Genomic DNA, 26297 nt, shown 5'->3' on the forward strand with positions numbered 1-26297 from the left:
GCCACACCTCGGCTGCATCATCCCACCGCTCCATCCAGCGGCTCTGACACATGGGATTCCCTCGTCCAGGAGGACAGCAACGGCCAGGAAATCAATTTGGAACAACCACTTGAACACCTGCATGCTCCCAGAAGATTTAAGACACCCACGTGTGAAAAGGACAATCGGTACAATCTTTTAGTAGTAGATTTTTTTCTCCTATTTTTATTACAGAAGAGGAAGAATCCTGTGGAAGCAAGGCAAACATAGGGACTGTATTTATTCTGAGTTACTGTCTGGAGAAGCTGTTTCGAGACAGAAAGGCAACAGACTGCTCAGTTATCACGGTGTGGATATGATGAACTCATTGTCCACCCATTCTCATGACTCCTAAAAGACAATGCTGGTGGGAGTATCGGAGGTATCAGTGGCTGCTTCTTCGAAATATTGTGCTCTGTGAAATATTGGGAGTGCTGTTTTGTAAATGACACGGAGAACACTGTACTTGTCTTCCCAACGACAGCACACACCTCGAAGCGGGCTGACTGACCGACTGAGTGTGTGGGTGGCTCGCTGAGCGGAGCTGTGGCTTTCAGTGGACTTTGAGGACACGTACCCCCAGGGGGAGATACCGGCCGGGTGTTGGAGCCCCGCCATGGGGGAGACGGCAGAATACCAGAGGCTGAATGACACTTCAGAGCCTGACTTCCAACGCCTGCCCAGCGATGACGAAGAGGTAGACCTTCACAGTCTTTGTTTATTATCGTAGTGACCATGCAACATAGCTTTAGACACACATCAATGGTGGATAAACAATGGGCAGTTTCAGCAGGTACTATAGATCTTGTCAGAGGAAAATTAAAGGGCGTGAAATGACGAAAGGCTGTTCTGGTGTTTTCCAAGAGAACTGTTTGCGATAAGGCCAGGTAAGAAGTATATTAGGGTCTCGGCGCACAAATATGTATCTTAAGACTTAAGTTGTAGAACATGTGCATACATGTATATTTTTGTGGTAGTAGCCGAAGCAACAATACTGCAGCTGTGATTTTCGATATGAACATTTGTGTGAATGTTTGTGTCATTACCCGAAAAACGGAAAGAAAATGTTGGTTACATTCCCAAGCAGCTGTTTTCTTAGGACCTCAGGGACTTCATGATATTTTAGTGTTTTTTAAGGTCAGTTCCCGTATTAAAAGTGGTGTTATAGTGGCTGTATTCCATTCCATGTATCTGCTTCAGTATCCTTGGATTGTGCTTATAGAACAGTTATTAGTAACACATGTGCTTTTATTACTGTAAAAAGTTAGAAAATACCTAATGTGTAAACAATTTGGTATAGATCTTTCTAAACGCTCCAGCTCTTTTACACTCCACCACCACATACTCACAACACCGCACTTCACACCCACACACAAGAGTTATTGAATGCAGAACCATGAGGTCATCGATGAGGTGCTGCTGAATGGGCTGGATGACAAGCGAACCATGACATTTTATTGCCTCCCACCTCTTTTGCCCCCACGTCCTCTCACGAACCCCGTGATGTACGGACGGACCTCGTTGTTCTTTTGGCCTGGAACGGGTCAGCAATTTCACTTTGCAGTCAATGTTCTTGCCTTTTTAAAGTCTGTTTTGGTAGCGTACTCATGAGGCAGAAGGGAAATGTGGCAAAGATAAAGAGGGAAAAGAGGCAGCAAACGTTTTCTGTCTCGATTTAAAAAGAACACTTGGCCAGTCCGACATTAGCTCAATGCTTACAAATATTGGACATGTTTCTTAACCAGTAATAGTTAACAAATATTTCAAACACCATACAGCCCTGCTCTTTCACAGTCTTTGCCTAAATCAATTCCATCTCCCCAGGACCCTGGACAAAAAAAAGTCGTATTCTAAAACCTTGAAAAATCCTCTTACACAATCTCAACATGATCATTTTACCACAATTATTGAATGGTAACAAGAATGCAAAATGACCAACCCTTCCAGTATCGTAAATCATATCTTGCAATAATTGTCAAAATAATCGCAAAAGGGTATTTTTTTCTCCAAATTATACAGCCCTAGGTGGGGGGGATGAGTGTGTAGATCTGTGCAAACGTTGAAATATCATGAATATAGACTCTGTGAGGCATTCAGTGTCCGTGTGTGTGCTAGTTTAGCATTGTTAAGCTAGTGAACACTGCAGCTGTCCTGGTGTCTATGTGGACTGAATCAGATCACTCTTCCCACAGATGCAGCATTGTAGTGAATACAGCGGTTTTCTAGTGAGTTAAAACACAACCATAACTGCATGCAGCCATATCCATCAGAAACTCTGAGAAAATTGTAATACAAGATGATTCAAGGCATCTACACATTGTAATATCAAAGCAATCCTTTTATTCTTAATACCAATCTCGTTTTGATATGCTTTGGAGCAGGAAGGGATTAGTGAGCTTACAGCACATTGTTTAGCATCTGCTGTATTTTTATATATACAATGTTTATATATAAAAAATACTAAATATTATCCTTTTATCTCACTTTGGCCCATTGTGTGCTTTGGTTCACACGCTTTTGAATGTCTGCAGAGGTCAACCATCTTTGACCAATACCCTCCTTTCCCCTCTTAACCAGCTTTAGGGGATCAAAGGAGAGATTGCTTAGGGAATTATTGGTGGGGGTTGTTGTGCTAGTATGGCATTATGTATATTAGGCCAAGCTACCAAAAGGGGACACATATGTTCTGTTTTGGCCTCGGAGCGGTCTGTTTGTGTCCAAACAATGTTTTATTCCCACAGTCTGTGAGGGGTGTAACAGTTCACAGAATTCACGGTTCGGTACGTACCTCGGTTTGGGGGTCACGGTTCGGTACGGGTTCGGTACAACAAGAAAAAGTAAAAACAAATCCCAAATGCATAATTCCAGGTTTGTTAATAATAATAATAATAATGGATTACATTTTTTATTTAGAGCGCTTTTACAGGTGCTCAAAGCGCTTTACAATTACATATTACACATATTAGACATGTAAATGTCATTACTGTTTTACATTACATTGTTGTTATTTATTTTTGAACAGTAGTGCAAGTTTCAGCATACAAATAAGGAACTCTGACATTTTGAATAATTAACTGTATTAAACAGTTAACAACAAACCACAAACAGTACCACACACACTCAGATGGCCATATTATCTATAATGGCTGATGTCAAACAAAAAGGTTTCATCAAGCTCTAAAACTAAAAAGAATGTCTTGAAAATATTACACAATAAATTATAAGAAAGTGTTTCAAGGGCGCATAGCAATTAAAAGATATATGTCAATAGCTTCCGTTATTTATTTTGGTCTCATGGCTTTCATGTCTATTGGCTTCTTAAAAACAGCGGGGATCAGCTGTTGAACTGCTGTTGTCTTTTGCCGGGCTCCGGTGATTGGCAAATCTGGGTGATGCCTTCTGATATGATTTAGTATGTTTGGCGTGTGTTGCTATTAGCATACCGCACCTCTGTCGAACAACGCCGACACAGCGTCCTCGTCCGATCCACCACTCGCACTCCATCGTTATTTAGTCCACAGGGAACCCGAAATGTTCCCACACAGCTGAGTTGGGTCTTCTATCTCCTGTGTGTTATCTGAAATCGCCATAGTAACTTTTCTTCTTCTTGTATTTTGTTCGTTTTGTTGTTGTGTTTCTTCTTGTTCTTCATTTGTTGTTTAAGGGCGGCTGGCAAACATCTTTTAGGCGCAATACTGCCCCGTGGATTATATATATAGTGTAATGGATACTGCCCTGAATGACAGACTTTTTTCCCACTGATAAAAAAGGCGTATTCGTCGTGTGACTGCATGTGCCGAACCGTCACGGTTCGGGACGAATACGGATACCGTTACACCCCGACAGTCTGTTCTTCTCAACGTTGAGAAGAACACAAACATACAACGCCTCTGCTCTCCTGACTCTTTGCTTTTCACAGGAAAGGGATTTTAGAAAATGAAAAAAGCCAGACTTTGACACAGCGTTACAATCTTTAAGATCAGGAATGACGCATGTCTGTTTGCTTGTGCATGCAGTTCTCCGTCGAGGCATCGTCTGCATCTTGTTTGTGTGTTTTAGATATCTTGCTTGCACAGTTGTAAGAGGGATTACTCATGTTTGCTGTACTAATCCTTCCCTCTGCTTTAAACGTTTCTGGCACCTGCCAACGAACCGCAGATTGATGTTATGCCACCAAAAGGTTGCGACTTATTTGAGAAATGCACTGGCAGCGCTTCCAACCATATCCACTAAGCTTTCTTAATTCACAGCACTGTATGTCAGTGTGAACCCAGCCGATATGGGTGCGTGCCTCTGCATGCCTGTGTCTGTACAGTGAGCCTCACATTACAGAATCAGGCTTAATGTGTGTGTGTTGCAGCACACAATGCAGATCTCACACAGCGCTTTGTTCCTGATAATCTTATTAGCCGGCAAGCCACTAATTTGATGTCAATTCGTGATAATACAATCTACAAGTTTAGATGTTTAATTTGGGGTTTAGCATCCTTACATATTCAATTTGAACAGCCAGACAGACTACTTTGTGTGTTTGTCTACACAAAAGATTGTAAGAAAGGGAGATGGAGGCTTGATAGGAGCAACTGGGGGGTCCTACATTAACCATGCAAGGGAACAGCACGTCAGACATGATAAACAAGTTTTATTTACACACATTTCAATGTGTTTGAAAAAAACAAAACATTTATTGCCTCCGCCAAAGGGGCAATGTTTTTGTTTTTGGTCTGTTTGTCTGTCAGAAGCAAAAGGAAAAACTGCTGGCCCAGTTTTCATTATACTTGGTAAATGGTAGGAGCATGGGCCAAGGCAGAACCCTTTATATTTCCAGGTTACGGGATGGACACACAAATTGTGTTTTACTTTCGTTCAAATTGTGAGATCGGCATTTGTGAGGGATTCATGTGTTTGGAAATAATCTGTTCCAGACTGGGAAAACTCACGTGATCACCCCTTCAAGTTTTAACACAGACTTGGACACATATATCATCATGTTGTTTAAATGCTCTGCGTAATGGAATACAACTATAAGAATGCATCATTGACATTAGGCACTTTCACACCGGAGTACTTTTCCCAGGAACTAGGCCGATAGTTCTTTGGATTTTGGTTTCACACCAAAAAGATCTGGAACTAGAACCTAGTTTGCGCGAACCTTTTCACCCCCAGATAGTCCCTGCTAGAGAGTAGGTACTTTCCTGAGGAGGAAATGGTTCGTGGGTGTGTCGGCCACACTAACCATTTCTGATTGGCTAGGCGAATTGCAAACCACGCCCCGTAAAACTCCGAAATGTTTTGTGAAGCCGCCAGTTTATTTGCTCGCATTAGCATTATTAGCATTAGCCCAACGCACCAACGGAGAAACACTAACTTATGGCAACACAAAATAAAACATGGGAACGGTGGAGTGATGAGGAGGTGTCGGCGCTTCTGGCGATTTACTCGGAAGACGCTACCCAGCAGCTTCTACTGAAGTCAGTCCCCAACTCCGGGGGACTCCGGGACTTCAGGTGGCAGTATACACCGTTAAGTTGTTTGCGGCCTGCCAGTAAACCCAATGCAGAAGAAGAAGAAGTGACGTCAGCGGCTTCATTTGTGTAATCCTCCCTCAGGGACCGGTGTGAACGCGATCTATTAGGACAGTTCCAGGGACTAAAGAGTTCGGGGGAACTAAGTACCGGGAACTAAGTACGCAAAGTATTTTTTTTTTTTTTTACGTGAACTGTAAAACAAGAACATTTACATGCTGTTACGATGTGAGGTGCAGGTGAAAGAATGATACGTGGAGAGAGGGTTTTCTTGCAAAAAATAAACAGGCGTTTTATTCTTAGCCTTCCACATTATTCCACAGAAACACAAACTGCATGCCTGGTGCTGCATTCACCAGCAAGGAACAAAAACGAATCCCCTTCCCCTTTCTTCCCAACCACATTTATAGGAGACTGCCCGCCTTCCCACTCCAACCTGGCCAATCAGGTCATGGTTCTGAAAGCGGAGTGAAGGCTTAAATACCAAATTAAACACTGTTGTCTACCTTTAATAAAACCCTAAAGGCTTAAGTAAATTCATTATTGCATCGCCATAAATATTATACCTTCAAGAACAACAAGGTCTGCTTAAAACGGATCGTTTTTAACCTAATTGACACTCATAAAATCACATTTCCTGACTAATCGCGTCCAAGACTCCGCCTACTCATACGGCACATATAAGGAGTACTTTGGAGGCAAGATGGCCTCCAGGTCTGAACAAAGGAAATGGTGATTACTTGGTGCTTGCGCGCCAAGCTAGCCTGTCGGGACAGGACCCCTTCATGTCCGTTGATTCGCCGGCCGGCAATCGGGACATGGTGGCGACCGCCGCGGAGATTGAGCCCCGCGCTGTGTCAGGCTGGGGCTCAACAACGGCGGTAGCCGCGGAATCGGAGCCCCGCGCCGTGTCAGGCTGGGGCTCGGTGGCGGCAAGAGACGCGAGAGCGGAGCCCCGCGCTGTGTCAAGCTGGGGCTCCCAGCTGGACCTCACCGTGGTTCCACCCGCGGAGGATGTCCTACAGCTGGATTATATGGAGGAGGATGAAGAGGATGCCTCTGAGTTCCTCTTATCCGACTCGGATGAGCACGAAGATGACATCTTCGTTTCATCTGCCCAGGCTGCCAAGCCGGAGGCGAAGTCCGCTCCCCCGGGCGAAAGCACACCAGCTTCGCCCTGCCTCAGTATGGACTTGCAGGCCGTGTGCCAACGCGCTGCGTCCAGGCTGGACATCCCCTGGCCTGAAGTGGCCAAGGAGACCTCCAGATCTCGCTATGAGGGGAAGAACTTGCCCCAAGTAGCAAGGATGAGGAAGCAGCTTCACCCAGTCTTTCCAGAGATGCTGGACGAGGTGTCGGTCTCGTGGAGAGACCGCCCTTTCAGCAACAAGGCCCCAATCCAGGGTGCCTCCTCTTTGGACTGTGACGGCATGGAGAAGCTCGGCCTGCTCCGCATGCCGCCCCATGGAGCCGCTGGTGGCAGCTCACCTCCAACCGCGGCTGGCTTCGGCACCAAGCAGGAACCCCACGCTACCGGCAAAGTCAGACCGCTTCCAGTCAGCAATGACCGAACGAGCCTATAAAGCCGTAGCTTTGTCCGCCAGGGCGCTCAACGTCTCCTCGCTGCTGACCACCTACCAGGCGGAGCTCTGCGAGGACATGACGGTCAAACCTGAGCCTGACGTGTGGGATGAAATCGCAGCGATCACGGACATTTGTCTCCGTGTACAGCGCTGTGCAGTCCAAGCACTGGGGATAATGGTGATACAGCCTCCTCTCCTCTCCTCGATAAAAGAGCTTGAAGTTCCCTGTTCTCCAGCTCCAGAACACGTTCCAGTGTTAGATGCTCATGTGTTTCCGGGGTGCAACCATGCCCCCATCTTCCCGCCGCCTCGAGTGATGTCAGAACGTCATCCTCAAGTTCGCGCCATGAGGGAAATGGACTTAACATCAACGACAGCAAGCTCCGCTGCTCGTTTAAGTCACACAAACACATGTCATCAATATTGTCTTTTAATAAATCATTTTCCACTGTCGTTTCCAGGCTTAAAGCCAAGGGCGCAGTCAATAACAATGAAAAGAAAAACAATAAAAACAATAAACAGTCTGACGTCTACCCCCCTTCTAAGAGTGGCTGCTACCTCTCTCAGAAGGCGGACGATGGACGGAGCTGTGAAGGCATCACCGCCACGCGCATGCGCAGTGTCGACCGGGGTTGTCAACCTGGGGTACCATCATGTTCAGACACTAGAGGGCCCCATAACACAACAAATAAAGACACAGAGGGCAGAAGACAGAGATGTGACATCTCCACTCGCTTTGAGAAGCGAAAAGTGGAGGATGCTCACAGATTCTGCTTGGGTTTTCAAGACAATAACACGGGGTTACAGACTCCAATTCGCTGTCACCCCCCCCCCTCACTTTTCGGGCATTCTGCATTCGTAAGCCCGGGGAGAGTCGGCCCATATTCTAGAGCAAGAGATCCTCTCGCTACTAGACAAGAAGGCTATATCTATAATACCCTCCGAACAGAGTCAGAGCGGCTTTTATTCCAAGTATTTCCTCGTTCCCAAACGGGGAGGGAACGGGATTCGGCCTATACTAGATTTGAGGGCTCTGAACAAATATCTCAAAAGATACAAATTCAGAATGCTCACTCACACATCTCTGTTGCGTCTCGTGCACCAAAACGATTGGTTCACATCAGTCGACCTGAAGGACGCGTATTTCCACATCCCAGTATATTATCCACACAGGAAATATCTGAGGTTCGCCTTTCAGGGTGTCTGTTACGAGTACAGAGTACTTCCCTTCGGTCTGTCTCTCAGTTCACAAGTGTTTGTACGGTGTACGGAAGCCGCGATAGCCCCGTTAAGACAACAGGGTATTCGCCTGGCAACTTATCTGGACGATTGGCTCCTTCTTGCACAGTCGGAGCAAGAGGCTATTACGCATTACATTACATTGCATTTAGCTGACGCTTTTATCCAAAGTGACTTACAATAAGTGCGTTCGACCAACAAAATAAGCAGACGAATATCCTCGTAAATAACCTGCTCGACCTGGGTTTCGTAATAAACACAGAAAAGAGCATGTTGTCCCCAGCCCAGACTGTACTCTTCCTGGGCCTACGCCTGAATTCGGTGCCCTTTACAGCCAAGCCTTCAGGGCTTGCCTCACTAATTTCCAGCCACGCAAATATGTTCTCTTCAGATCATGTCTGCGGTTACTGGGGCTCATGGCGTCAGCCAAACTGGTGGTACGACTGGGACGCTTACACATGAGGGAATTTCAGCGCTGGGTGGCTGCCCTCAGACTGGACCCCGTGCGTCATGGCGCGCGGAGAGTGATGGTCACTATGAAATGCGTAATGGCACTGCGCCACTGGCTGCACCCGAATTTTCTAGTACGGGGCATGCCTATGGGTGCTGTCCTATCGCGGAAGGTGGTCACCACAGACGCATGTCTGACGGGCTTGGGGGGTATATACGAAGGTCGACCTGTGAGGGGTCTCTGGAGCAGAGACCTCCAACGGTCACACATAAATTATCTGGAGCTTTTAGCGGTGTTCCTCACCCTGAAACGCTTTCTGCCTATTTATCGTGAGGACAGACAACACGACCACAATATCGTATATAAACCGCCAAGGGGGTTTGCGTTCTCACAAGTTACACACGCTGGCACGCAAACTGATCTTATGGAGCTGCGGACGTCTCCTCTCTCTGAGAGCGACACACGTACCAGGAGTGATGAACCTCGGGGCGGATCTGCTGTCCAGAGGTGCACCACTATATACAGACTGGACTCTACATCCAACAATTGTGAGTCAGCTGTGGGTGCGTTACGGCCGGGCCGCGGTGGATCTGTTCGCATCAAAAGAAAACGCTCAATGTCAGCTGTTCTTTTCAATGCGCGATTTAAACGCACCGTTAGGCGTGGACGCGCTCGCGCACGCTTGGCCTCCGGTCCTTCTGTACGCGTTCCCACCCCTGGCTCTGATACCCCCAACTCTGGCCAGAGTGAGAGAACAACACCACACACTGATCCTAATAGCTCCACACTGGCCTACAATGTACTGGCTGGCGGAGGTATATCAGCTGCTGTGCGGGCAGCCGTGGCAGCTCCCGCTACGCAGGGACATACTGTCTCAGGCGGGGGGGACGATTTTTCACCCACACCCAGAGCGCTTGCCACTATGGGCCTGGCCCGTGAGTGGTACAATCTGAATACAGTGGGGCTCCCTCAGAAGGTGATAAACACTATTCAGAGTGCAAGAGCTTCCTCCACCAGGTCTCTCTATGACTGTAAGTGGAGGGTGTTTGAGAAGTGGTGCCTTCAAGAAGGGCACATCTCTTTTCAATGTCCTGTCGGGGTGATTTTATCATTTCTACAGGACCTGATTGATAAACACAGAGCTTTCTCTACGATCAAAGTGTACCTGGCTGCTATTGCTGCATGCCATGTGGGCTTTGAGGGAAAGACGGCTAGCCAACATCCCTTGGTCTGCCGTTTTATGAAAGGTGCTCGCAGGCTCCTCCCTGTTTCCAGGTCGCTGGTGCCCTTATGGGACTTGGCAGTGGTTTTAGATGGGCTCACTCGACCTCCATTTGAACCCCTGGAAGAAGCTGACATGAAACTCCTGTCACTGAAGACAGTGCTGTTACTGGCTCTGGGATCTGCCAAGCAAGTCAGTGACATTCATGCGCTCTCTGTACATCCTTCATGCACTCAGTTTGCCCCGGGGCAAACGAGAGTGTTGCTGAAGCCCAACCCTGCCTTTGTACCTAAGGTGGTTGGCTCATGTACCCCCATTGACATTGAGGCATTTCCTCCGCCGCTGTGTTCCTCTGAGGAACAGCGGCCGAATTTGCTGTGCCCAGTCCGTGCTTTACGCACCTATATGGACAGGTCAAAAGAGTTTCGATGCAATGACCAACTCTTTGTATCCTGGGCTAACCCTCATAAGGGCAAGCCCGTTACCAGGCAACGGCTCTCCCACTGGATTGTGGAAGCGATTGCTCTGGCTTATACGAGTCAGGGTTTGCAGGCATCAACGGGCCTGCGTGCTCATTCTACTCGGAGCCTGGCTACATCCTGGGCTTTGTTCAAGGGTGTTTCCATCCAAGACATTTGTGCAGCAGCGAGCTGGTCCTCGCCGCTCACTTTTGCCCGCTTTTACAGGCTAGATGTCTCTGCTCCAAGTATGGCCCGCGCAGTGCTGGGCCCCGTGTTGAGACAGGGTTCTACCTGTTAAGTTCTGGTTGTTTTTGGTGATTTTCGAGATAAGCATGTCTAGCAATACGGGAGTTTCAATATCCCATGAGACATCAAACGGAGTGTTATGAATGAGAACTATAGGTTACTTACGTAACCCCAAGCCTCAGAGTAACATGAAGTGAGATGTCTCACCAGACGGCCCTTCTTGAGAAGAGGTGCTTATTTTGAATGACGCTGCGATGGATTCCCTGACGTAGACGTCAAGATCACCAGCCAATCAGGATTGGCGTAATGAGATTGATGCTTCTGTTTGCATACGCGTTGAGGCGCATCCCATAGTGAGACATCTCACTTCATGTTACTCTGAGGCTTGGGGTTACGTAAGTAACCTATAGTTTTTGTGCTCTGCTCTGTGTGTGTGTGTTCTGTGTTTGTGTGTGTCTGACAACAGCATTTGTTTTCAAATGACCATGAACAGTAATTTACATCTAGCCAACTCCATATGTATACATGAGCATGGGCGTAATTTCCACTGGAGACAGGGGGGACATGTCCCCCCCACTTTTCAAAATCCCATTTGTGTCCCCCCACTTTTTAAACTTTGAGAGACTGAGAGAGAGAAAGAGAGAGAGACTGAGAGAGAGACAGATAGAGAGACTGAGAGACTTACAGGGGTTGTTGTTAGCATCTGGTGCTAGCTCGGAGCTAACAGAGATTATAAGCTGTTTCAACAATAAGGTGAGCGAGACTTGCACATGTATGACTTACTCCCACCTCTGGTCTCAGGTATCATCACTGTGCGACCAAAACTCAGGGCAGCGAAGGCAAGCAAAGACAACACACAACTTCACTCTACGGGGCCAACACGACAAATACGTCTTACCTTTGCTGTTTTCTGATCAAAAGTTGTGTTCAATGGCTTTAAAATGCATATAAACGTTGCTGAAGGTTAATCCAATGTCTCTGTGTCACTTTGAAACGATTCCTGATAATCCATCATCATATTTATGGCAAAAAGCGTAGTTTTCTATAGAGCGTAACCCAGCTTCTGGTTTTGGGCATGCTGGCTGCACATCACTCTCATTCACCAATGGTAATGTTTAGATGGATTTAGGAACTTCCCCTTGATTCTATTGGCTCTAACGGTTAAAAAGAGGTGTCAATCACCCAAATCGACCGATGGGTTCCAGAGATATGGCAAATACACCCAAATGACCCCAGAGGTGGGTTTTCTTTTCTAAACCTCTCTAAAAAGGTCAAATTCCACTTGTTTTGCATCGATCTTGATACAGGGTACTTATTATATATTATTATATGTTTGGATTCCTAAAGATATTTGTCTACTATCCCATCATTCAAGGGTGGTTTTCATGATAAGTAATGGGTTTTTTTTTGGACGGAAACTATAATAAAAATTGTTTTACTATGTTCAATCTGAATTTACTTTAAAATAAAAACATCTATATTGATTCTGAATTTTCTGCATCCAACTCACAGGTTTATCATTGCTTTGAGAAAAAAGATTATGAATCTACCCCTATAGTAATTTGTTCTGGGCATGTCATTTTCTAGCCTGAAACCTGAAAAGCAGGCGTGGTTAACAGGTTAAGAGGGACCAGCTATTCTTTTACAATTCATAAAGCCCTTCCACACTTTTTGCTTGTGGACATCAGAGTTTGAGCATTGTAGTTTTGGGATTTTAGGAGCTGCTCATGTTTACTATTACTATTTTTGGGCAGACTTACATAGGAATTACAAGTATGATTTTTGATAAAATGTGTGTACCGTAGTTCCCATCAAGTGTCCCCCTGTGTCACGATAGACACCAGGACAGAAACTAAGGCAGTCAGGAATAACACATGCTAATACAATTAGCACGCAATATGCATTGTGTCACTATTTATGTAGGAACCAACAACTGTGAACACCTCATAATGACAAAATAGAGGTAGATTGTGACAGTGAGCGAGGGAGTTTAACTGCAGAATTGTAAGATGTTAAATATTTTCAGAAAGATAAGAGGTTTTACTTTGCAGTCATCACTTATAACTCACCCACCCAATGAATAAGAGCTGAACATAAGTGACTTAATGTCATTCTGTGGAATCTACATGTCAGTCAGCATAAAGTAACCCAATGCTAAGTAAGACTAGCCATCCATCTCCCTGAATGCTCCATCATAAGACTGGTCCTACCTAGTGGTGTCACAGTGGAGCTGCAGGTCAACATACTGACCATTAATCGTATATAATCTCCTTAGTGAGAGGCAGCTGACAGCACTGTGACACATTCTTTCCACTGATATAAATCTAACCAACATCTATCAGTTCGTTCTGTTTCCAATAAATGGTTTATTTTCAGACTTCAAGTGCATTCTGGTAGTTCATGAATCAATTACAGGCTTTTTTCCCTGCTGCTGATTTTAAGGAATTCAAGCTCTTTTATATAACCTATTTTTCAGCCTGACTTGTTCCTATATTCAATCTAACAATACTTTCCTATTTGTCATAATGGTGATTGAGTGTTTTAGCAGAGTTCTTGTGGACTTGAAGGAATTTATAATTAATGGCATTACTCACTACAGGGAGTTGTTTCCAGGCTCTGTGTGTGTGTGTGTGTGTGTGTGTGTGTGTGTGTGTGTGTGTGTGTGTGTGTGTGTGTGTGTGTGTGTGTGTGTGTGTGTGTGTGTGTGTGTGTGTGTGTGTGTGTGTGTGTGTGTGTGTGTGTGTGTGTGTGTGTGTGTGTGTGTGTGTGTGTGTGTGTGTGTGTGTGTGTGTGTGTGTGTGTGTGTGTGTGTGTGTGTGTGTGTGTTGCAAAGGGAAAGAAAGTGCAGGGTTTTTCTTTTTTCTTTCTCCTCTTAAATCCACAACGTCACCTCTCCGTCTGTGAGAATATTACCACTGGTGGCTGTCAAGTGAAGAGGAATCCACACCTACATGGAAAATAATGGACTAGTCCTATTGTTAATGGCAATGGAGGATTCAAAGGAACTGCTCTTTAATCGTCACACACATACTTGTACACAGCACCGCACACACATTGTCTCTGCATTTAACCCGTCCTACTATTAAGAGCAGTGTGCAGCTATTATACGAGGGGCCGATAACTGGTACCATTCTCCTTACTTGGTCCAATCAACTGGCTACCCTCCTGTTCCCAAGCCATCTCCCTAGAGATGCCGCCAAAGGAAAAAGGTTATCAAAGTGTACATTTTTCAATATGATTATTTTAAATGTTTGATTCTTTCTATTTCCATTATCAATTAGTTTTCATTCACTCTTCCACTACCAAACTGAGAATTTAAATAGCCTCATTAATTGCCATTAGATATAATATTGAAATCATACTGTATAGTATATAAAGACCTGATTGCATTTGAATTGAAAGAAATTCAAAGTTTTGATTTATTACAGCATAAAAAACTCATCTGGAATGAATAACATTAAATGTTTTTCTTTTTTTTATGGTCAATATCGTTTAATCCCGTTTTAGCTCTTATTTTCGTTTAAGTTTTGAATAATAATCCTGGAATACAGACACAAACACACCAGCATCCTCTTAAACAAACCATCTTAAACTGCACCACATGTTCTTCAGATATCTCGGCTCTCCCGTCTTTAATTAAAGCGACTAGATTTATGACAACATCCTCATTTCAACATCCTTCCTTCTCATAAGTGAACCCACCGACCCACTACTCACTTCTTTTCCTTCCTCTAGTAAACACGAAACTTCCTAATCAAAAGCAGAGGAGAGTAGAGAAGCAGAGAGTGCGACAGAAGAAATATCTAGAAGCAGGAGGCCAAGTCAAAACGCTGAATAGGTTGATTAACTAGCAAGGAACAATGAAAAACCTGCTGTACTATAAATGCAAAAGCTTAATAGTGTATGTCAAGAGACAGAAGGAGAGGGGCCTTGCTGCTACAGAGGGTCCGAAATGCAGCTGGTAAGGGTTTGTTTATAGTCAGCAGATGGGGAGAGAGATACAAATGTTGGAGGATTAGAGGCAGGAAATAAAAGGCAGCACCAAATAAAGAAGGGGAGAAGGCTGAGAGAGAGTGAAAGAGCAGAGATTAATGAAGGAGGGGAGGAGAAGGGTGAGGTGAGGACTTGGGGGGCCTGGGCCGGGTCGATATTGTTAAGTTAATTGGTTTCTTGCTTTAGTATACTGTAAGTCACCCTCTGCTAGACATCTTCTCCCTCTGTGATTTATATCCACCAGTCATCAGGCATTTTTCATTGGCTCTATTTGAAAATGATTTAGTGTGTTAGATGTGTGAATGTTTATGCAATGCATAAGTGGACTCAGTCTGCTGCTACTGGGCTGTGACGGTTCGTAAGCCACACACTGCCATCTTTCAACCTGCTTTTTAGGTTAAAAATGACACACAAGTACAGTTATATCTTTTATGTCATACTCATATTTAGTCATATTTATAAAAGTCTCACCGTCTATAGTGTGTTATATTTAAACTGCCATAGTGTATTTACCCACATATAGTGTTCATACTTTTAAATACTAGCTCTGTCATATATGTATCTATTTGTATAATGCCTATATATAACACTGCACTGTACTGCTTCTTTCACACTGCTGGTTAGAAATTACAATAAAGTTCTTGTCTAATCTAAAAAGTACATTAAATTGCTTTAATGTGTAGTGCTGCAACTGATCAATTAGTCTATTGATCATCTCGTACTTTAAGTGATACATAATTGAGTGCTTTAATGCTTCTCTAAAGCCTAAGTTAATACAATTATCCAACAAATTAGCTGTTTTTGTCCAATCATAAGTTCAAACCCCAAACAATGGTTAACCCTAATGATGAGCGTAATGCCAATGTTAGACCAAGCCATACACGCATTTGACTAAACTCTGAGAAGCTGAAACTATTGTATTTGGAAAATGACTTTAAACTGATAAACTAATCAATCAATCATTTCAGTTGGATGGTGCTTGAAGTTGGCGTCTGGGTTTGTTGAGATACTCTTAAAGTCTTAAAGGTATTATTATCCCTTTTAGTTGTAGGACCTCTTTATAAATATTCCCATACACACTTGGTCCTTTTCACTACCCCCAGATTGTACAGTATAACAAAAGAGTGTCACAAGTGTCCTCAAAACCAGTGGTTCCAGTTCAAGTCTAACTAGAAAACCCCAAAAGTGAAAATGTATTGTGGCGGGAAGAAGAGGTTGTGGGCCTGGGTATGCGTGTGTGTATTCGGGGCTTGCATCACAGGAAACAAGCTCTCCATCCTGCAGTTGAATGTGACCTTTGGCCCTGGATCAAATGCTCCTCGGGGCTGAATACCATGAAGCCTCTGTCCTCCGCACCACGCACTGCTCTGCGCTGCACGGACTGCCGGCCTGACTGCAGGGGGGGGTCAGAAAGATAGGGGGGGGGGGGGTGGGAAAAGGGGGTACATTTTGGGAGAAAGTTGCATAATCCCACTTTGCTGTTCTCCGTAACCGAGCGGACAAACATCTCGTTGCGCCCTAACATGTGAAACCAGAGACAGTCACTCGGCCTGGCTCTCACGTCCGACTGGCAAGCGATTCAATCGGGGAGAAGTCGCTCCTATTTTTAGCCCCATGCTCGATGGTGGGATGGAAAAGCAAACAGACAGTAGCTGCACGTGCAAAGACAGACAGACATAGAGGGGGAGTCTGTGTCTGTGAGGGAGTGAAAGGAAGGGAGGAAGGAGGAGTGACTTATTTCTGAAGTTTGGATCACTGGCTCGCTGCTGTCTGAAGGGGACACATGGCTGTGACTGGCACAGGGCAACGCTGAGAGCATTGATCTGCTACAAACACCAGCTCTTTACACATATTTTCCCAAATATTAAAAGATCATCGTAATCTCTTGCATGCTGAGGTGCTGCATGGATGCCTGCTTGCCTTCTCGAGGGAGCTGACCAAACAAGGGGCTTACAGGACTTTTGCCCCGCCATGGAATGTTGGAGATTTGCTTCCAGGATCTTAGGAAGTTTTTCTTCTTGGGTTCTGGGCTTTGGATTTGAGGAGCGTGCACGCTTCATGGAATCCCCTCATAGACTGGAAACGTCAAATTGGAAGGACTGTATCTCTGGTAATGGTATAAGAGACAAGCAGCCACCTCTGGCATTTTAGAAGCACACGTTTCTTTCTATTTTCATTCATCCAGACGAAGGAATTCAGGATGCGGCGCTTTGACATGCTGAAAAAGTCATTCCCCTTCCTGGCACACTTTCACGTATATCGAGTAAGTCTGGTGTCCCGTCTGATGACTGCTATCCCTGGTCCATTGAGGATTTTTAACATTATGAAATATGACATGGACTTTTAGTAACTTTAGTCAGAATCAGGTGGTCCTCCCAGATGTTTGGACATAGCGTTTGTATTATGAATATCATGTGTGTGTGTGTGTGTGTGTGTGTGTGTGTGTGTGTGTGTGTGTGTGTGTGTGTGTGTGTGTGTGTGTGTGTGTGTGTGTGTGTGTGTGTGTGTGTGTGTGTGTGTGTGTGTGTGTGTGTGTGTGTGTGTGTGTGTGTGTGTGTGTGTGTGTGTGTGTGTGTGTGTGTGTGTGTGTGTGTGTGTGTGTGTGTGTGTGTGTGTGTGTGCGCGCGCGTGCGTGCGTGCGTGCGTGCGTGTGAGCTCTCAGCTGGACTAAGGGCCATCCTCTGGGACCGTTGTTGTTATTGCAGCAGGATGTTAGAGCAGAATTGATCTGATACAGGACATGGCTTTGGCCAGGAGTGTGTGTGTGTGTGTGTGTGTGTGTGTGTGTGTGTGTGTGTGTGTGTGTGTGTGTGTGTGTGTGTGTGTGTGTGTGTGTGTGTGTGTGTGTGTGTGTGTGTGTGTGTGTGTGTGTGTGTGTGCGTGTGTGCGCATTTATTTCTCCACTACCATGGGGAATGAGTTCAGGCCAGAGGCATTTCTCAGCAGGGACATCATGTTGTTGTTATTCCGCATCTGAACTCCTACATCCATCTCCCCTTTTTCTGTATCAAACGTGTTGTTTCTGTCGTGTGTATTACTCTGATTTTGCACTGGGTACTAATTGTGTTATACTTGTCACAGTTCATTTTCCTTTAAACATGTTTAGAAAGGTTTGACATGACATTATTAAGAGCCCTAATACTGGCCCTTGATGGATTCCTCAAAAGGAGTTTGGACGTAGTGTTTCTCCTGCTGAACTCACACCTCCATAACGTGATTCTTCCTCCATTATAGAAAAAACAAGATAGGCAGCTCAAGATGTCTAATATATGACAAGATAACAAAAAACATACAATTTTCCAAAATGTTATTTGCTATATTGGTTGGCAACAATACATGATCTTTGTCATAAGACACAACCTATCTGACCCACCTTTACAAGTGGACGTTTGACAATGTACACAACGTCTGAGCAGCACCTGTCTCCAAAAATCTTGTTTTAATGAGTTTTGTAAATTGGTTAGCAAGTTGACAGAGTAATCTGATATGAGGAGCTCAAGCACCTTGATTTTGACCCCTCATGCCTCAGATATGACACTGTCATGGAAAGAGGCCCAAGAGGAAGCTGACTTGCGTTTTTGGCACCGTCAAGTGAAATAACACTTGCATGTTGACTGCCAAGGAAGACCAGACTCTGGACTGCAATGTGGAGGACAAATAAAGTTACGCCCCATATTGGACTATAGCACGCTTTAAAAAAATATGTTTCTTTCCTGGATGCAAAAACAATATTTTAATTTGATCTAAACTCCTAATTGTGGTGGAAATGATTGTGGTAGGAGAGCATTTGGCACAGTTGAGGGCGAAGTGGAACAGCCAAACAGACGGTTGTATCGTCTTTCTCAGAGTAGGGGTCAGGCATGATGCAGCAAAATGCAAAATATGGCGACAGATTCAAGTGACTGCAACTGTAGTTAATCCTAAAGCCACAGGCATTCTGTGCATCCTGCTTCTCTATGAAGTGGATCTCACAGGTTATTATATTATATTGTGTTCGGTTGATAATGGGCTTACCTGCTAAGCGCGAAACGGAGGATTTCTCTTCAAGTGGACTATTTTCCATTTGTGAGCCAAAGCCGCATGTTTAGACATGGCTCAAGAGATATCAGCTGACCCACTTTAATGTGCATTGCAATGAATTTGTATCAGGATACGGACATCTGGCACAACCATCGGGGATTGAGTTCTCAAACGGCCTCATTGCATCCCAAATTCATGTGAAAATCCACTCTGAAAAAGGCACAGTAGACACAGTAGATGCCTATTTTCTTTACAACCAATTATTAGGTGTGTGTTTGTGTGTGAAAGAAAGGCGTTCTTTAACTCCACAGGTCATTTAGCAATAGAAAGTGACCTCTAACCGAGCCCATTAAGACGTTTGAATGACGGAAAGGAAGCCACGACCTCTGACCCTCTGGACCTTGTAACCTGCCTACCCCAGCACAGGAAGTTCCTCATTCACTTGGTGTAATTGCTACTCAGTGAAGTGACCCCTATGCCTAGGAGCCTGCACCCCTCCCTGTCAGTCTCTGCAGATTAGGAATGTTTGTCATTTTTTTGTGACACTTCCCCCAATGAGTATGGGAACAGTACTGTGGAGCAGTGTGAGCAGGTGTAATTCAGAAGATGAGCTTTTGAAGTGGTTTATCTTTAAAGTTCTTTACTGGATTTACTCTCTATTCAACTGCGATGTCCTTTTGAAAAAGCCCATCAGGATTTAAATGGAATTGCATTTAAATTGTGTATATATTGTGGTCAGATTGTTAGGGAGCCTCCCGTTTCTCTTTACTGACACTTACCCCCTGATCCCACTGGAAGCGTCTGCGCTGCGCCGCGCTGCGACCTCCTCCTGCGTCATAACCCACCAGGCGCGTTTCAAAACGTTGCGGAAGCGGAGCGTCGTGTGTGCAGCCTCGCAGTTGTTGGATGAACGTTCCACTTCCTGCCTGCGCTGCGCCGCGTCAAAAATAGGATTCATCCTATATTTTAGAAATTCCTTGCGGCGAGGAGCTTCTGGGACGCTTCGAGCGTGCTATTGGGTGCTATTCCACCAGACCCGCTGCGCCGCGCTGCGCTACACCGCGGCGCAGCGGGTCTGGTGGAATAGCACCCATTGACTAGAGTGGCCGCGATCGCTAAAAACGCCGCAGCGCAGACGCTCCTGGTGGGATTAGGGGGTCATGGATACCAGATGTGTGTTATTCATCTCATGTATCAATCTCTTTTTGTTTTCAAGAGCAGTTATATATTTTTAATTACCCTTTCCACTGCCGTTTGTACGGTGGTCGACAGGTGCAAAAACACTTTCATTAGGAGTAACGTGCTGTATGTTGGCCAACTGTCACTGTCACTGAGTTAGTCTGTTTAATAAAAGTAAGGGTTTTGTCAGTATACTTGAAATGACTAAGTTAGCTACGTTAGTTAGCTAGCTTACAGCAATCTGTATTATATCGGAAGTAATCATCTTTCGATCACTTCGTTAAAATAAGCCAATCAAACTTCCATTTGAGTTAAGTTTCTAGTGACGGCGACAGTTGGCCAACTTTATAATCCCCAAACCTCAACAAGCACTCCGTAGTGTCCCCGTTTCAGTTGTGTTTTGAGCTTCTTGTAGCCTTTTTTGTATTTGCAGGTTTCATTACAGTGCTTTTAGTAAACGCTGGGCATGTTTCGTCAAATGGTCTAATGTTTTGTAAATGCTGCGAATGCGTTATCAAGTTGAAGATTTGTCTTCATTTGCACGTGTTTTGGCCCATTTGTGTTTTTTTTATTTGTATAATTTTTTGGAAATCGCTGCACATTTCTCCTAATGAAAGTGTATCGGGCCATTTTAACGCGTTTGTACCTGTCAGCCACCATAGTTTTGACTAAAAGGGTGTTAACACCAAAATGACACAAGATCTATGTACCGTAATTTTCGGACTATAAGGCGCACCTGAATATAAGCCGCAGCAGCTAAATTGAATGATGTGTACATATATAAGCCGCACTGGACTATAAGCCGCAGGTGTTTTAATGTTTAATTACCATATGTAAGGGTTTGTGCACAGAGGGGATTGTCGGGAAAGAGATGGCTGTTTGAGGAAGCTCCCATTTATTAACGTTTCAACAAACAAGTTGCATAACGTATTCAAGTGTAACCATTTAGTGCAATAGTAGCTACAGAACATGTACTGTGCTGTGTAAACTGTACTATATCACATAGCATTTCAGACACACACACTTTTCAACTTGCAAACTTAAACGGTGCGCTCCCAGCGCACGTACCGGCAGTGATCTACAGCAGTGGTTTTCAACCAGTGGTACGGGGACCACCAGTGGTCCTTGAGGTAGTGCTAGGGGTTCCCCAGCAAAATTAGTTAATAGCATCACAATCATTTAACCACTTAGCTTTGGCTATTTTTGAAAAACCTTGAAAAAGTGTGCACATCTTTGAATATTTATATTATATTTTTGCTTCTGGGGGTCCCGGCACAAAATATTTTCAATTGGGGGTCCGCGGCCAAACGTGTATCAATTTAGGGGTCCTTGGCATGAAAAAAGTTGAAAACCACTGATCTACATTATAGCCTACAGTAGTACCATAACAAAAAACAAAGCTTACAGCGCTTGACGAGGCAATATCAATGGCTTAATTAAATGTGTTTTTTTAAAAGTGCAAAATAAAGTGCCTGTAACACGACAGTAAGCGCGTAACCAGAAAAGTCAAGTCATTAATCCTCATCTTCGTCTTCTTCCTGCGTACTAAAACCACCAAAGTCCTCATCTTCAGTGTCGGAAACGAACAGGCTCAGGGTGGCTTCGTCAGCCATTCTCCTCTCTCCTTCGTTGTCGCTCTCAAAACCAACGAACTCCTCTTCGTCACTGTCGGAATCGAACAGCCTCTGAAGGGCCTCAGCTGTGGCGGCGTCCTCCTCTTCATCACGCAGCAGTCCAGCCTTTTGGAACCCGTTGGTGATCGTGGATGTTTTGACACTCCTCCACGCTGTCAGGATCCGCTCGCAAACTTGAGCGAAAGTTGCTTTTCGCATGCGACCAGTTTTGGTGAATGATTTATCGCCGCTAGTCATCCACGCCTCCCACTGAACGCGTAGTGCCACTTTGAACGCACGATTGACACTGATGTCGAGTGGCTGCAGATGCTTCGTTGTGCCCCCAGGAATCACAGCTGGAATTGAGTTTGTGGTCTTGATGGCTGCTTTCACAGAATCTGTTATATGGGCCCTCATGCTGTCCAAAACGAGCAAAGCTTTTTTTTGGCGAAAGAATCCTCCAGGGCGCTTGACGTAGCACTCAATCAGCCACTCCTTCATTACGCTTTCCATCATCCACCCTTTCTTGTTGACTTTAAAGGAGATGCCGTTCGGGATCTTTTCTTTTGGCATTGTAATCCGCTTAAAAATCACCATTGGCGGAAGCTTTAATCCAGATGCTGTGCAGCAAAGAACACAAGTGCAATTCGTTCTCTCGTGGCCAGTGGTTCTCAACGTGATGGACGATTCACCTTTCTTGTTAACAGTCCTAGTGAGAGGCAGGTCAAACGTCAAAGGCACTTCATCCATTTGTATGATCTGATCCGGTCCGATGGAATATTCCTCTATCTTTCTTTGTGTGAATTTGCCGAAGTTTGTTATTTTTTCCTGGTAGTCGGGAGGGAGTTGCTGACACACAGTCGTCCTGATGGACAGTCCCTTTCGTCTCATAAATCTGAAACATCAGGATGGTCCACCTCTAAAATTTTCAATTTTCATTTAGGTGGCGACTGTTTTGGCCTTCAGTCAGATCTGCACGGTGGAAACACCTCGGCCGTCTGCTCTCTGTGTGTTCACCCAATCTTCAAGAAAGTCTTCAAGTTCGGGCCATCTGCTTTTATTACCTCTGAAAGCTTTTTTTGACTTTTTGCATTGAGACAGTTCTTCCCGCTGGCATCTCCAACGTCTCACCATTGACTCATCGATGCCAAGGGTACGTGCAGCAGCTCTATTTCCTACTTTTACTGCCAGATTGACTGCCTTTAACTTAAAAGCTGCATCATATGCATTTCTACGTTTGTTTTCCATAATGAGGGTTTGTGCATGAAAACTTCCTTTGCACAAACTGTCTCGCTCTCGTAATGTCTCTCGTACCACTCTCGGTTCCACTTTTACTTTTGCGCGCTACCTGTCTCACTCTTTTCCGGCCTCCAGCTTTTCCTGCTGGAGCCCGCCGCTTAAAGGTGGGGGGCGCGGACCGGCCATAGAGCCCATAGAGTTAAAGGTGGTGGACTGTAACCTGTAAAATCCATAGATTTAGGAGGTCCCCTAGTGGCCGTTAGCTGTAAAAATCCATAGATTAGCCGCACCATTATATAAGCCGCAGGGTCGGAAAATGGGGAAAAAGGCGCGGCATATAGTCCGAAAATTACGGTAATCAACTATTTATTACTAAGTAAATAAGTGTTGTCAGTTTTTGAACCACTGACGAGCAGTTAATGCTATATTTAGCCCAACATGACCTTGTTTATGTGAGGCCAATTAGGCCAACCCAGTCTGCAGTGTGTGCTTGTGTATCGAAATGTGTGTGTATTTTTGAGTGTATAGGATAAATAGGGTTGATGGATAGAAACAATAAAAAAATAAGCTGCAGAGCATTCAAATGTTGTTTTTAGAATTTGAAATTAAAGCGTTATGATTGAAGTTCTTTACTATTCGCTGCATCCCTAAATAGCATCTAATAACTTGGCTTGTGGATTTTAAGTCCAAGCAGGTATTTCAGTGGGCTGTAACAATTACATGAGCGCTCAGTTTCCTCTCCTTTTTTTACAGAAAAGAATAGTTGTATTGTTTCTCAGTGACTTTCTATTCAACTGTATTCAATAGCTGTGGGACCAAGCATTTAAGAATGTGTTGAAAGAACATTGAACTCAGTTTCCTGTGCTCTTTGTGGGTCTTTTACAGAAACTGGGCAGTAGCATGCAGTGTGAAGAAGGCACAGAATGGCTGCTGGAGCTGCTGATGGAGGTGCAGCTGCAGCAGTACCTCCTACGGATCCGAGATGACCTTAACGTTACGCGGCTGTCACACTTCGACTACGTCAAGAATGAAGACCTGGAGAAAATTGGCATGGGTCGACCTGGTGAGAAACTGTGTGTGTGTGCAGGTTGTTTTGTACTTGAGAAAGATTGTTTGCACAGTACGAGTTCTTAAACATCTATGATCAGTCTACTCAAAGGCCAAATTCTGTGTCAGCCATGCTAGGCTCTTGAATATAATCTTAACCACGACAAAATTACACTTAAACTGAGCATAAAAAGAGGAGCGGTTGCTGCTGTGAGCAAATTGTTAATGTCCATGATTAAATGCCTCAACAACATTGGTATTTCTTTCTAAACATTGGTTCTAGTGATGGGAATTACGGCTCTTTGAAGGGAGCCGGATCTTATGGCTCCGTTCCTTTCCGAGAGCCGTTCAAAAGAGCCGTTTTTTTTAACAAGGGGGCGGGGTTACTAACTGGCAAATTTGCATTCAGAAAAGCACGTTTCCTCACTTTTGAGGACTTAATGCGATTTTTCCTCTCTGAGAAGATTTGTCCAGTCTTGGAGAATATTTTCTCTGAGTGAACGGACGTTGCCACAATGCAAAGCCTTTCCACCATGAGCTTGGTGAGCCTGGGGTATAGGCATTGAACCAACGATAAAAACAACCAAGTAAGACTCGGTTCCCTTCGTTCTTACCAAAGGGCCGTTCAAAAGAATTGGATCGTTCGTGAACGTAACATCACTAATTGGTTCTAGGGCTGCACATAGAGAACCGCAGTGACGCGTCCTAAAACCCGGAAGTAAACTTCTTCCGGTTCCTTCGACAAAAATGCAATGCAATTTCTCCATAGGATTTTGGAAAATAGCTCGAAATAAGGTCTGTGGTTGACACACATTTAAGAGACGGATAACGTTTTATTCAGCTGGATAATATCCACATGTCTACCCTACTTTTATAATTTTTGAATAAAAAATCTAATCGATAAATTTATGATTCGAAAATGATAAGAGAACAGTCAACCACAGACCTTATTTCGAGCTATTTTCCAAAATCCTATGGAGAATTTGCATTGCATTTCTGTCGAAGGAACCGGAAGGAGTTGACTTCCGGGTTTTAGGACGCGTCACTGCGGTTCTCTATGTGCAGCGGTTCTCTATTTCGGGAAAAAAATAACGAATTGCGATTATTTTTGACTGATCGCAATTACGATAAAATGCACATATATTGAAGGACAACTCGGTCATTATTTATGGCAAAAATATATTAAATTATTATTGTGTGGTTATTTATTTATTTTTGTGTCAGTTGAATAGGATTTCTAGTTTTCTTTCGCGATACATTAATCATTGATAATGAATCAATTCAAATACTTAATTAATCTCAGATGCAAATGAGGTTTTGTGCACTATATAAGAAGAAAATAAATAAATATTTATATAAACACAAGTTGAAGTAAAAACTGTGCAATAAAAGTCCACAGTGACAGCCTCTGAGGCACAGCATATTACAAGGCTGGACGTCTTCAACAGCACCCACCCTCTTAAGACTCTCACATTTATGAAAAGCAGAAAAATAACAAGTCAGGTCAAATAATAAAGGTTGAAAATCATACAAATATAGCAGGAGCAACTGCAAAAGGCTGCATGCACGGTTGGCGCATGTGCACTAAATAGGACATAACAAACACTGAGCTTCCTGCCATCTAAATATTTTAGCATATTGCAATAAAAAAAACGTGATTAGTTGTACAGCCTTAACTGCTTAATTAAGGGCGCACTCAAGTTTTACTTCTGTCGGCTGTAATGTGCTCAGCATAGCTCGAGCACATCCTCCATCACTAACACCCCTTATTTCATTTACAACCGGTAATTGGCCACAATAGGAAGGGACTCTTAAGTCACAAGTCTATTGTATGCAGTGTGATGTTTCAAATCCAGTCACTGAGGCCCTCAGGGGCTCCTCTACTGAGCCGCTTACGACTAATTACACCCACTTCTCCTGCTCGTATATTCATCACTTCTTAGCTCACTGTTCTGTAAGCTCTCCATATATCTTTTGTATGTTGTATTTCTTTATCTCCTATTTCTTTGCATATAGTATAGTATTTGTTTCCCCTTTCCTAATAAATCTAGGCGTGTATTTGAATTTCTTCCAATTATGTGAGACTACGTTGAATTTGAAATAGTCCACCTTTCGTATATGATACCTTCTATAAGGTACATTCTTAACTGATCATAAGATACTTCCTGATGCTTAAACCCAGAGAGATAAGCTGTTGTCTTTGTCCTTTTGATCATCTGCTGACCTTCACTGAATTTTTCTTGTTCTTTTTTTTTATTTTCCTAAAGGACAGAGACGACTGTGGGAGGCTGTGAAAAGGAGAAAAGCCATGTGCAAGCGCAAGTCCTGGATGAGCAAGGTGACAGACATAGACAGGAAACACACACACACACACACACACACACACACACACACACACACACACACACACACACACACACACACACACACACACACACACACACACACACACACACACACA

The 26297-nt window shown here is 44.3% G+C and overlaps 1 protein-coding gene across 1 annotated transcript in view; it reads left to right on the top strand.

Moving 5' to 3' along the window:
* The first annotated feature begins 16493 nt into the window (after nt 1-16493).
* LOC117462119 (activated CDC42 kinase 1-like) overlaps nt 16494-26297 on the top strand; it is a 38494-nt gene continuing 28690 nt past the window's right edge. The window contains 3 exon segments of the mRNA XM_034104192.2: nt 16494-17001; nt 23675-23852; nt 26104-26174. Coding sequence (XP_033960083.1) covers nt 16939-17001; nt 23675-23852; nt 26104-26174 — 312 coding nt within the window. The 5' untranslated portion in view covers nt 16494-16938.

This window comes from Pseudochaenichthys georgianus, chromosome 17, assembly GCF_902827115.2.
Source record: "Pseudochaenichthys georgianus chromosome 17, fPseGeo1.2, whole genome shotgun sequence".
In the NCBI taxonomy this organism is placed as follows: Eukaryota; Metazoa; Chordata; class Actinopteri; order Perciformes; family Channichthyidae; genus Pseudochaenichthys; species Pseudochaenichthys georgianus.